The 12,540-nt window shown below is 28.2% G+C and overlaps 2 protein-coding genes across 12 annotated transcripts in view; both read right to left on the bottom strand.

The window, feature by feature from the left end:
* The window catches only part of LOC135931686 (aminoacylase-1-like), a 62,663-nt gene extending 61,095 nt beyond the window's left edge, over positions 1-1,568 (bottom strand). For both annotated transcript variants that reach the window (XM_065468954.1, XM_065468955.1), the window contains exons 1-2: positions 1,436-1,568; positions 789-853 (exon numbers count right to left, since the gene is read on the bottom strand). In XM_065468954.1, coding sequence (XP_065325026.1) covers positions 789-853; positions 1,436-1,532 — 162 coding nt within the window. In that variant the 5' untranslated portion in view covers positions 1,533-1,568. The remainder of the gene's footprint in view (positions 1-788; positions 854-1,435) is intronic.
* Positions 1,569-8,398: 6,830 nt separating this feature from the next.
* LOC135931529 (uncharacterized) lies at positions 8,399-11,106 on the bottom strand. 10 transcript variants are annotated; one of them, XR_010573071.1, is made up of 7 exons: positions 10,833-11,106; positions 9,980-10,793; positions 9,818-9,931; positions 9,653-9,777; positions 9,359-9,610; positions 8,690-9,297; positions 8,399-8,651 (listed from the first exon to the last, which is right to left on the bottom strand). XR_010573071.1 is itself a non-coding variant. In XM_065468710.1 (7 exons), the coding sequence occupies exons 4-7, from the start codon at positions 9,821-9,823 to the stop codon at positions 8,784-8,786; spliced, it is 897 nt and encodes a 298-aa protein (XP_065324782.1). In that variant the 5' UTR covers positions 9,824-9,931; positions 9,980-10,199; positions 10,435-10,793; positions 10,833-11,106; the 3' UTR covers positions 8,399-8,783. The 10 variants fall into 10 exon arrangements, 9 of the variants coding, with proteins under 9 accessions (XP_065324782.1, XP_065324783.1, XP_065324788.1 ...); XM_065468710.1 differs by having other exon boundaries at positions 8,399-9,297; positions 9,980-10,199; positions 10,435-10,793; XM_065468711.1 differs by having other exon boundaries at positions 8,399-9,297; positions 9,980-10,199; positions 10,639-10,793.
* Between the last annotated feature and the right edge of the window lie 1,434 nt (positions 11,107-12,540).

Below are 12,540 nucleotides of genomic sequence, written 5' to 3'. Positions count from 1 at the left end.
TCCAATATTTATAAATTGATTTTGAAATATAATAAATATATATTTTATTTCTTATACAGGCACATATTAAAGGGTAGGAAAGTGGGGATTTCTTTCCCCATTAGAAATTTGCTTGTTCATGTAATTTTATGCTAATAAAAATGTTTCCTATACATCTGTCCCCACCTAAAAAATATAGATATATAATATATTGCTATAAACTGTAATTTGAAAGAAAAATAAGCAAAAGTTAATAAATAAAAGTGGAAAACCAAATTTTTTATTAAATAATAACATAGCAAAATATCTGCAATAAAATGATGGTGGAAAACCCAGTTAATAGTGCCCCCCATAGGAAAATTCTAGATAAGCTTGCCTCCTTTCTTTAATGAGCCATTTATCCTCATCCTAAGTATATGTATTTATGTGCTCTATTATGTCAAAAACAGCATTTACATTACCTTATATCTCTAAAGCTGAATTTTCTTACCTTAGTTTTCATAAATAAGTAATAATAAATTAATGAACAGTTAATATTTAATAGTGGTTGACACAACCCAGCCTGGAAGATAAGATTTTCAGGCCAAGCCAGACAATCTTTCAGGCTGGGAATTGTTTTATAGGTTGGTCTGGATAAAAAAAGGAGCAGGGCAAAAAATACTAAAAATATTTTTAATGTACATCACTCCTTGCAAAAAGTAAGGTTTAAAAATTTGGACTTACCTATATTTGGTAAAGTTTTTAATATATTATGCTTCTAAATTCATTAATAATTTAAAATCTGTTTAAATTCTCTATTACTATTTTACCTCCATGCTTTTGAACTCTAGTCCTATTTCATCAGCTTGAGACTTGAGAAATTTCATGATAGATGCTTATTTAATATAAATATGATAGATGCTGATTTAATATAAATATGATAGATGTTTATTTAATATAAATTATAATTCACAATAATGAATGAGACATATATAACAATGTGTAATTTAACATTACAAATTTTCAAAAACAATCAAGCCAGATTCCAGTGTTAAACTACCTTTTGATTAATCAGGATCCATGTCTTAATTTGATTTATATATCAAATTGCTTAAAGAAATTATGGTAGGAATAAATTTATATCCGGTATACTTTAAAATTCAACAATTTAGGGTTAAATGTATTAATTTTATACCAGTAGAAAAATTTTAAAGCAATTCTAGAGAATTGTTTGAAACAATACAAATGCAGGAAGAAGCATATTAAAAGTGCATTATAAATTTTTTTTAGTTATATTAATTTTTTATAAGTAAAATATCTTCAATAATTTTAAAATGAGATATGCAGAATAGAGAATAAGATGAGATTACTAAAAATATTAAACTACTGAATATATTATGGCATTGACAATATTTTAACTAACCTATAATATATTACAATTACAAATATAGTTTTACAAAAAGAATAAATTATTTACGATAATCAGGATCCGGTTGCATTGATTTAATTCTAAGATACTGACAAAATCTAACAATGGACTGATCATTTGAATCATTATTTTTTATTTTCTTCATTTATTTAAAAATCTAGTTCTAAAAATTTAAAAAATATTTCAAATTATTGTCAGCTGATTAAGTCCGCACTTTAAAGTGTACGCTTTTGTGTTGTAAAAATCATAGGACTTAGCTTCATTTTTCTCATGCCGATAATATTGGGTAAAATTTTAAGGGGTTAAATTTAGATCAAAAAAATTATTCGCTAATTTTTGAAAGGCTGTATTTCCTGTGCCTACATGGAGACTATCTCCATGCTTAAATACTCACTGCAATGATATATATAACTATACATTGACGATCATGCATAAAAAAACGTCCACCTATTGAAATCAGCTGTAGCGCCATTTTGTAGCTTGTACGTTGATCAAATGCCTCAATAATAATAATAAATTTTAAAAATTTAACAATTTTATATCTAATAATTTGTTAATAGAAAATAAACTAATTGGGAAAATTATTTTTTCAAAAATGGATGTCGAAGCTTTTTCAAATCGGGCAATTTGATAGTCGTAAACATTACAAGTAGAGAAGAGCAAATAATAATATATATGGGAATGATATGATCTTTACAAATGGATGTGTCTGGAAAATAGTATTACTTAATGTATAGATAGAATTTTCTGTTTTTTAGGATTGATGGATTGATATTAAATACCAAATGATTATGAAAGGGGATATTAACAGGAGACAATGTAATGTTCAGTCCAACTCTTTTGAATATGATGGAACAAGAGTCAGGTTATCAAACTTTTTTTCTTGATGTCTCAGGTTAGTATTTACTTATTTCTTATAATTACTTATTTCTTCAATATACTTTATTCATTTTTCATATTTATGTTTATTTACTTATTTCTTATATATACTTTATTTATTTTCATATTTATGCTTATTTACTTATTTCTTGTATATACTTTATTTATTTTCAGATTTATGCTTTATTTTCATGTATATTTTTTCCTGTATATACCTCTTACATATATATACCTATGCTTTATCCATTTATGTATATTATTTTTATATCTCATGTATATATTTCTCATATTTATGATGGGAAGGAATTAAATTAACTTAGGATTAATACAATAATTAGCTTTTGTGTCAGTAGATTAAACTTTATACTAGTAATTACATTATTTACATAGCATTGAGACAAGTTTTGTCTACATCCCCTTATACTTAAACAATTTAAAACTTTAACCTTAACAATAATCATAGCAATAACATAAAACATGTTAGTAGTTTTAAACTCTACATCCCCTTATACTTAAACGATTTGAAACTTTAACCTTAACATATAATCATAGCAATAATATAAAACATGTTAGTAGATTTAAACTTTTATACTAATTATTTATAATTGTTTTGAGACAAGTTTTGTCTACATCCCCTTATACTTAAACACTTTGAAACCTTCAATCTTAACATATAATCATAGCAACAATATAAAACACAAATTTAGGATCAGTTTACCATGCACCTGACTAATTTCTAGTCTTTCCTTAGGCAATAAACCCTTAAACATAAATTTACTTCCCTGGTCAACCTTCATAAAATCTTGAATTTTTATAAATCTCCTTTTACTAAGGTTATTTTCTTATTGACTATTAAATATTTTTTATCCCCCTTATCCTTTAATACTTTTCTATAATTTATCGTCCATCTTTTAATAATTTGTTTCTTACCCCTTGGATAACTTATTATTCTTCCACTTCCATTTGAAATTTTTCCCTCCCTTTTTATGACTTATTTTTACTTTTTATTTTATTTATTTCTAGTTTCTCATATGGTTTTTGTTTTTCCCTTTCAAAATAAACTTTTTACATTTTACGCCCTCCATCTTTTAATAATTTTTGTTTTACCCCTTCTTGCATAACTTTTATTCTTTTCGTCACCATTTTAGATTTTTCCCTCCCTTTATTATTTATAGTTATTTATTTATTTTTCCCCTTTATTTTTTATTTTTGTCTCCTTCTAGTTTCCCATATGGGTTTAGCTTTTCCTTTAAAATAAATATGTAAATTTGTAAACAATTTTAAATAATACGAAATAGTATTTAATTGTTTTTTGGAAAATAAATTAGTATTGTTAAGATTTATAAACATGTATATCTCTCATGTTTCTAATTATTTTCATTGTGTTTTATTATAAACAAACTAAAAAATCATTAAAAAAAAACTTTAATAATTTTCTGCAAAAATTTTATTTCGCTAATTTTACTGTTATAATAATTTTTGCCTTATCTTGTTGCTTACCCAATTGAGTCGGATCCAAACTTACACATCGAAACAGGTTAATTTCTTTTTACTACTTTACTTCCCTTAATATAATTCCTTCGTATTTTCTTCCCCTGTTTTTGGCCCTATTAATTTTTTTTCTAGTTTATCTTAGAATCCATTATAATTGGTATCAAGTTCTATTATGACGTTTCCCTATGACCTTTTATTAGTTCTTATGTGACGTTTCCAAAGGACTACACCCTTTATTGATGACTTTTTACAAGGTGACCCAATTTTTCTCTAAGCTTGAATGTAGCTACACTATTTGCTCCTCGACAAATTTCTTTTATCCCCTACAAAATATTTACTTGTACTCTAGTGTATACATTAAAATAGAGGTTTCGTAATCACGTTAGAAGAGGCAGCCTGAATCTGGGTCAAAAATTTTTTTTTACTTAGCTAGGTAATGGCATTTAATGTACTTCCGTTCGTATTTTTTTCTACCCCTTTCTGCCCCTCTCAAATTTTTCTTTAATGCCTGTCTTTTCTTCTGAATTTATTGATCTTCAATCTGTTATGATTTCTATATAGTTCCATGTACTTTACTCTCTGCATTGGTGCCTCTATATGTGATCCAATTTCACAGCTATCCTATCAGCTCCTCGATTTTCTATCCCCTAAAAGACAAACTCTGCTCGGTCTAACGTATACCTTTGAATAGAGGGCAATATAATATTACTTTTGCCACATTACTATAAAAGGCCTCTATCTTCTCAAATCTGCATTTTGTAAAAGTTTTACTTTTATTTTTCCCTTCAAATTTTAAATCTTTTTCTACTAATATGTTTATGTCAATTCGATCTTTTTCAAAGAGCAGTAATTGTATAATCTTGGGCGACTTTAACCTTAGGATTGGGAAGGAGGAGTCCTACCTTTAAATATTATTTGACAGTATTTTGGGAAGTTTCTCTTATTATAAAACTTAAACTATTTATGAAATGTTATATACCTTCAAACTACAGTTTTACAGGATTTCTCATTTATTACTTTAAATAGGTAGTTGTTTAGGTTGTTAATAATATATTTCAGTCTTTCTAATCTTAGTTTCTCCGTATTGTATAATAAAAAATAAACTTACAAATTAAATAATTTCTTTTTAATTCTTCTAAGGTATTTAATATGAACAAACTACAGTTATACAAGATTTTTCATTTATTACTTTAAATGGGTAGTTGTTTAGGTTGATAATATATTTCAGTCATTTTAATCTTAGCTTCTCCGTATTGTATATTAAAAATTAACTTACAAAAATGGATGACATCAATTATACTAAACTTCCCTAAAAATAAGTCCCCAAACTGCCTTAAAGATTACAGAGGTATTGCACTAATTCCAGTCACACTAAAAATGTTCACATACATCATATCAGTCAGGATTAAACCAATCATTAACAGATTCCTTTCTAATGCTATCACATCATACAGGAAGGGCAGAAATACTACGGAGTTGACCATGGCACTTAAGGTCATTCTGGAAAAGGCCAGAATGCATAAATCCCCCATCTTTGCCCTGATGATTGATTTAAGTCAAGCCTTTGACTCCATAATTCAGAATAAGATATGGCCCTTGCTGGAAAACATTGGAATAGATAAACATCTGATAGCGCTAATTAAGATAATTTACGACAATCATAGCGTAGTTCCTCAGCATTTAAATATGAAGTCGCAACCTTTTATGGCAAATAGAGGCCTCAAACAAGGATGCATCCTTTCACCGATTATTTTTAATGTAATAATGAATGCTATCCTAAATAAATCCTTTAAACAGGAATATGCACTCAACACATATTACAGTGAGCAACAACACCTCAATAGTATGCACAACTCTTTAAACTTTCTATGTTATGCTGACGACGTATGTATTCTAGCCAACTCAGAATACAAATTAAGAAATATTTTATCATTATTTGTCAACAACTGTGATGGATATGGTCTAAGAGTAAACTACACAAAAACCAAACTAATCACCTCAAATACTGATGCGAGTCACTTAAACCCCTTTAACTTTGAGGGTAATACGATAGAATTAGTGTCAGATTTTAAATACATAGGAACCAGGATAACGTCATTAGGCCTCACCTTTTTAGATACGAAATCGAGAACGAATAATGCTAGACTCCGCTATCATCAACTGTCGAAATTATGGTCATCCAACCAAATATCAACTAATTTAAAAATAAGACTCTTCAAGTCCCTTATTGTACCCATTTTTACCTACGGCCTTGAGACTTGGCAAGACTCAAAAAGTAACATCAGCACAATTCAGACTTTTATAAACAAATGCCTTAGAAGAATCACCAAAACGTATTACACATACAACACATCAAATACAACGCTCTGGAATAGATGCGACATCCTACCAATCAATCGTCTCATACCCATGAGGAGACTAGAATTACTAGGCCATAGCTTAAGACACTCGCAGGAAAATATGATATTCTCGTCCTTGAAATGGTGCCCTGACGGTAGGAGGAAAACCCCTAAATACTATTGGTTGGCAAAATGTCTGAAAGATATGGACCTGATTAACCTCTCGTTTGCAGATTTCATGGCACTTAGCAAAAACAAGAAACACCTAAAGGAACATTTACAATACATGCTAAAATATGGCCTAAATTAATATCGCAACCGTTCTTCACCTTTACGTTCTTGCAATAAATGGAATAAGTGTATTTGATAATGATAATAACCTGAACAACAACAACATAACTTAACTTCCTTTAATAACCCACGACCTTCCTTTCTGGACACACGATATCGGCGACGATAACGATAACAATTACGAAAATATTAGCTGTATAACAGGCAATGAGAACTGGCTATAATAATAACGCAATATATCGGACGAACCCAAATACCATTGGCACAGAACATATAAGATCTACAGGACATACAATATTTTGGCACACCGAACAACAAACAAGGAAGAGACTCTTCATGCAAACTTAACATAAACTCTCAATACTTAACAAGATATAAGGGTTATTTTTTTGTTGCCTCACTAAATACCACTTAAAGACGCAGGTACATTTTTTTATATGACATTATTTTTATTTTTTCCTTAACACTATTCTGCCGGAAACGGAACTAATACATAACCATTATTGTACTTCTTCCTTCTTCACTTTGCTAACAGGCTACATAATGGTACCGTCCACTATAATAAAACGGGTAGACATCATGTATGGGATCTATATACTAGTGAAAATACATGATGCACGCTTCAACTCCTGGTGGGTGATGAAATGGCGTGGTAATGAATGAATGAATTTGTTAATAATGTAATTATGTAAAATAATTAAATGAATCCTAACCTCAACTGATCTTCAATTAAATTACATTGGTATTCTTTAAAATAAAAAAACTCAACATTTAATACAATAATAGTACATAATATCATTAAATTACTTTCACCCAGAAATTATTCAGAAACATAGATTGCTACAATATCACTGAAGCAAAAATCACCAAAATTATACCCATACAAAATATTCCATACTTATATCTAATACACCCTCAAATATTCAATCAAATAAGGTCCACTGCCTATATATAATTACCAAAAAAACTTATCACACAGATTCCTTTGACTCAATCAAGAAAATACTTCTTTCAATCATAGTTTTAAGTTAATTTATCTACTTGATTAATATTATTATAAAAATAAATTTATTTTTAAACATTCCTCAACCATTTAACCCCCAATCATTTATTAGAAAGTCTAATTTATTTTATACATATTAATTGCAAATATCAAAATCATTTATTTTTTTATATATATTTGTTAATTTTTCTAATAAAATTAGTTTTTATAGCTTATCAAATTCACTTGATGTTTCAAAAAAAATCTTACTATCCACTTATTGTTCATTTATGGAATCCTTATTATTAAATATAATAATATTTTATGATTCATATATTATTAATAAATAAAAAGATGCACCGATATTTATTGTAGTTGCTGGTAATTTTAATTTTAGGTAAGTAATTTATACCTTAAAATAATAATCAAAATTTATATAAAAGATCTGTATAGATATAATTAAATAAAATCTACAAATTTTGTTTTACTAATAAGAGAAATCAATGTTAATTTTTTTCATACTTTTTTAACTTATTTTTATTTTGTATTTATTAATTTTATTATAAAGGATGAACCAAAGATATACTCTAAAAGTAGATGAAGATCAATTAATTACGTTAAGAAAATAAGATTTTATAAAAAAATATCCTGTCAATTAAAAATTTTTTTGGATTATGTGTTCTAGATGAAATAAGTTAAACCATCTTAAAAGATGGGTTGAGAGCTCATCTCACTTAATTTTTATTGTAATAATCATTTATAATTTTTTTTGTTTTAATTATTTCATCTTAATTATAAATGACAAATGAAAACATCTTTTATTTTTTTTTCAATAAAAACATAGTGTAATAATAACATTTTTTGCATGAGTATAAATTATTATATAAATCATTTAAATAAGGTTTATACAAAATATATAAAAATATAAATGTGTACACTTTAAAAAACAAAATGTATTTTTAATAATGTGATGATTCACATTCATATTATCTTTGATTATAAACATTCATTCTTTTTGATCCTATCATCACCTATAAAAAATAAAATATATTTACATTAGCATAGATTATATATAATATCATAATTTTTATAATATGTCTTATATCAGGCCTGTTCTTTATACAATATAATTTTTAAAAAATAAAAGAAGATATAAATATTAATTTACATGACTTAATGATTATTAAATTGTATTGCTTTTGTAAGATTTTGCCTCATACCAGTTCTCAATTCCTGGTTTCTCAAGTCAGCAAAATGAAAAAATCTAATATTTAAATATCTTTAAAAAAAATAGTATTAAAACTAATAAATGATTACCTTTGAACAATTAATTTTACAAGAATTTGAAAATGGCTGTAACCAATCTCATCATTAATATGTTCAGTAAGATCAATAAAAATATTTGTACCAATTATTGTGGAAAAAACCAACACTTCCATTTTTTTAATAATATTTTTACGTTTAATATCATTTTGATAAGTTCTAAATGAACTTTCACAAACAATATATGAATCACTGACCATTGCATTAATGCAAACATCACATCGTACCTTTTTTTCTTTAATAAGTTGTATCCCGAAATATAAGTTGTTAAATTATCTAAATATAATGATAATTTCGGGATATGAGGATTTGTTTGGCTAAAATAATAAGATAATGCCTGGGGTATTATTGGATTTGAAATAGTTTTGATAGAATTAAAATCATCGTCATGATTATTTTGAAAATTTGAACATATTAATTGAGTATTATCTAAGGAAATGCAATTTCCTGTAATTGTAGTATCCAATTTCGCCATTAATGAAATGCGAACAGCAGATCGAACCTGATATGCTGATGGATTATCATTAAATCCACCTCTGCTACGAATACTACAAAAATATAATTCTAGGTGGTCTTGAGAGGTTTTATATGTTAAAAAGAACCTTAAAAAATTGTTATATTATAGTTTTATGAATAACTCTTGTTATAAATTAAATATAATACTTCATTTTTGGGGTTTCCCCAGTTAATAATTCCTTCCCCATTTCCAGGATGCTTTTCATAGAAAGAATTAACCCTTCTACACATGTTTTTTTATTAGACTTATAGACATAAATTCCATTTGTTAACTTGAGTGATTTTAAAGTTTTAATGCACTCATCAAAATGATTTTCATATTCTGCAATTGTATTATTATATAAAGGGGCTTTATATCCTTTACCAAGACAATTTCTTGTATTAAGATAATCAAACATTCTATAAGTTATTCATAAATTTATATCATAATTTTTATTTTACTGATCTATCATCAATATAAAATTAATAGTACCATCACAATTTTCAAATCCAGGAATCTCCTGATGCTGGGCAAAAAGAAGGCTATTTGAAACAGATGCACTAAAAACTTGAACAGCAAGTTTTACCTTTAAAAAATATTTAATAATTATATATTTATTATCAAACTTTCATTTTTTGTTTGTGGAAAGCAATATGTGCTTTCCGCAATTTATTTGCAGCACGTAAACCTTCGCACTCCTGCAATTTATGTAAATTTTGTATATGCTTCCAATCTATTATCTATAAATACAAAATAAATATTTAATCAAATTTAATATAGCTAGCTACCTTTCCATTTGATTCATTTATTAAAATTTCCTACTCCGCTAATAGATTTCTAAGTAATTTGAGCATATGACAAACATCTAGTAACATATATATTTTTTCCGATTCATAAAATTCCAGCTCAATATATGGAATGATATTATCAGGATTCATACCAGTGGCATAGCTAGGAATTTTTCTTAGAGGGGGTCCATACATATAAAATGCAAAATCATAACCATATCTTCGATAATATATAATAAATATATTTTTTAAATGCATCAATAATATGTTATTATAATTTAGTCGATTATTCTCAATGACTTTATAATACTATCCAGAATAATTTCAATAGTAATATAATATCCTTCCACAAACATCAAAACCAGAAAAATATAAATATTAATGGTATTAGTCACTTTTAAGTCTTTAGAACGTAAAATCTAAAAAAAAAATTTTGCTCTGGGAGGGGTCCAAACCTGAAAACCACCCCCGTAGCTACGCCACTGATCCATACTAACACCAAGCAGTTTGCTCATTTTTTTATTAACAGCACAACCATCACATACTATGGCCTTACAGATAACTCCTGTTTCATTTAGATTGAACAATGCAACTCTCACTAAATAGCTAGGATATCTGAATTCATTTGTGAAACTAGAAAATAGGCTATTGGCATTTACCAGCTGCTATTAAGACAGGTAGCCATAAAAAACAGTGCCTTCGTTGCTTCTGGACAAGATTTATCTTTTGTTGATTTTGTCAAGTACACAATACAACTGCTTTTCTGATTTTTTTTGGTAGCTTTTAATTTAAGTAAATGAAATTGAAAGGAAACCTTTATTTAATTTAATTTTTTAAAATTATTATAATAAACCTGGCATGATTTCAATCTTGCGACTCCATGCCCTTAATGTGGATTCCGGAGGCATACAAAAGTGTGATTTGAGATATCTGTAAGCCTTAGGTGAATAAAAATGCATAGTCAATGCAAATTGACGGAATTCACTTGTATATATTTTTTTGTGGGTTTGAGATGCCTCCACTGTGTATATGTGTTTTAAGGAATATAGAAGATGTCCCTGTAAATTGCCTGTCTATAATATTTTCGACATCATCTGATAACAAATTTTCATCTTTTAGTGAAGTGATTATTGTTTGTAAATTGATTATTTTATCTTTTCCTCTTTTTGAGCTCCTATAATAAGCATGTGCCCTTTTTTAAGCGTTTAATTATAGCCTCTTGGTAAATAATTTTTCTTTTTAATGTTTCATATGTCGCGGAATAATTATGATCATTTATTATATGTATAATTGGATCATTTTCATATAATATATCACTTTTTAATGGTGTTTGTATGTTATTTGAATAAACATTCGTTTTCTAAAAAGTATACTGTTATGTTCTATCCCCCCCCCCCTTATTTCTTTTATTTTTGTTTCTCCTTGTTTCTTTTGTTTTCCCATCTTCTTTTATTTTGTTATGAATTTAATATATTATACCTTATTTTTATATTGCATTTGAAACTGGTTCTTACCAGTTTCATGAATGATTATATCGCGATTAAATAACAACTTTTTCTTTCCCCCTTTGTTTTAAAAATTATAAAGGTGGAAAACAAAACACCATTAATCATAAAATATTTTTTTTTTGTAATAGAATTTCTTTTTTTTAATTGTTATTTCTCTGATTCGAATAAACTTTATAACTTACGTTGTCCAAGTGATTCCATGACTAAATCGATAAAACCCGGCCCCCTGGATCCAGTCATTGACCATCCCGGACCCCCGATCACGGACTGTATTATTCCCCTTCAGACTGGGGGACCCATCGGTCCAAACTAAACACTGGCGCCCAACGTACATTCGATAATCTACGACCCGGAAGAACCAACAGATCATTACCTAGAACGTTTTATGCTTATCCACCGACATCAACCGGAGGCAAATTTACTATCCTTATTCTTATCATCATGCGGTCACGGCCTATATTCAAAATTAAAGTTAGCCTTTGCACCAAGGCCTATGTTGGAAATGTCAATAGAGGACGTAAAAACTATTTTGGGAAACAACAATAACAACAGAGGTCTAGCAATCAACAAGCTTTATCAACGCATCCTGCAAGATGGCGAAATAATTACTGAATATGCGGAAGCTTTGATAGCTTTGGCCTCTCAGTGCGATCTAGGCCCCAGCTGGGACCTTTTCCTGTCCTCCCAATTCGGAGCGGGGATACAATCCTCCGGAATAAGAGGTCACGTAATAACGTCCGATAATATGACGTTTAAAGGAAAGTTAAAAATTGCGCAAACCTGGGAAATGGCCGAAGCGCTTAACCAAAATAACGCGACGAACCACGCCTACAGCAACCAAATAAACATACCCACAAAGTATACGCATGTACAAAACACCCCGCAAACATTGGAAAATTACTATCAACCCCCACGTCGAAATTTTTCACGGAATGAAAACCCAACCTGTTACAATTGCGGAAACGTGAGGCATTATAGATACAATTGCCCAATAAAACAAACTTTCAACAATTATTACTCCTCTCAGTATACTCCTCGAAATATACCTACGAC

Source organism: Gordionus sp. m RMFG-2023, chromosome 1, assembly GCF_954871325.1.
Source record: "Gordionus sp. m RMFG-2023 chromosome 1, tfGorSpeb1-WG-v2, whole genome shotgun sequence".
Lineage (NCBI taxonomy): Eukaryota > Metazoa > Nematomorpha > Gordioida > Chordodea > Parachordodidae > Gordionus > Gordionus sp. m RMFG-2023.
This window is presented reverse-complemented; position numbering and strand designations above follow the sequence as displayed.

Bases quoted from the DNA above. Each gene is read 5' to 3' on its own strand.
- LOC135931529 (XM_065468709.1), bottom strand. The intron at 9,611-9,652 runs GTAAAATAAAAA...AATAACTTATAG, and splicing joins TTTATATTGATGATAGATCA to AATGTTTGATTATCTTAATA. The intron at 9,298-9,358 runs GTATTATATTTA...CAATTTTTTAAG, and splicing joins GGGGAAACCCCAAAAATGAA to GTTCTTTTTAACATATAAAA.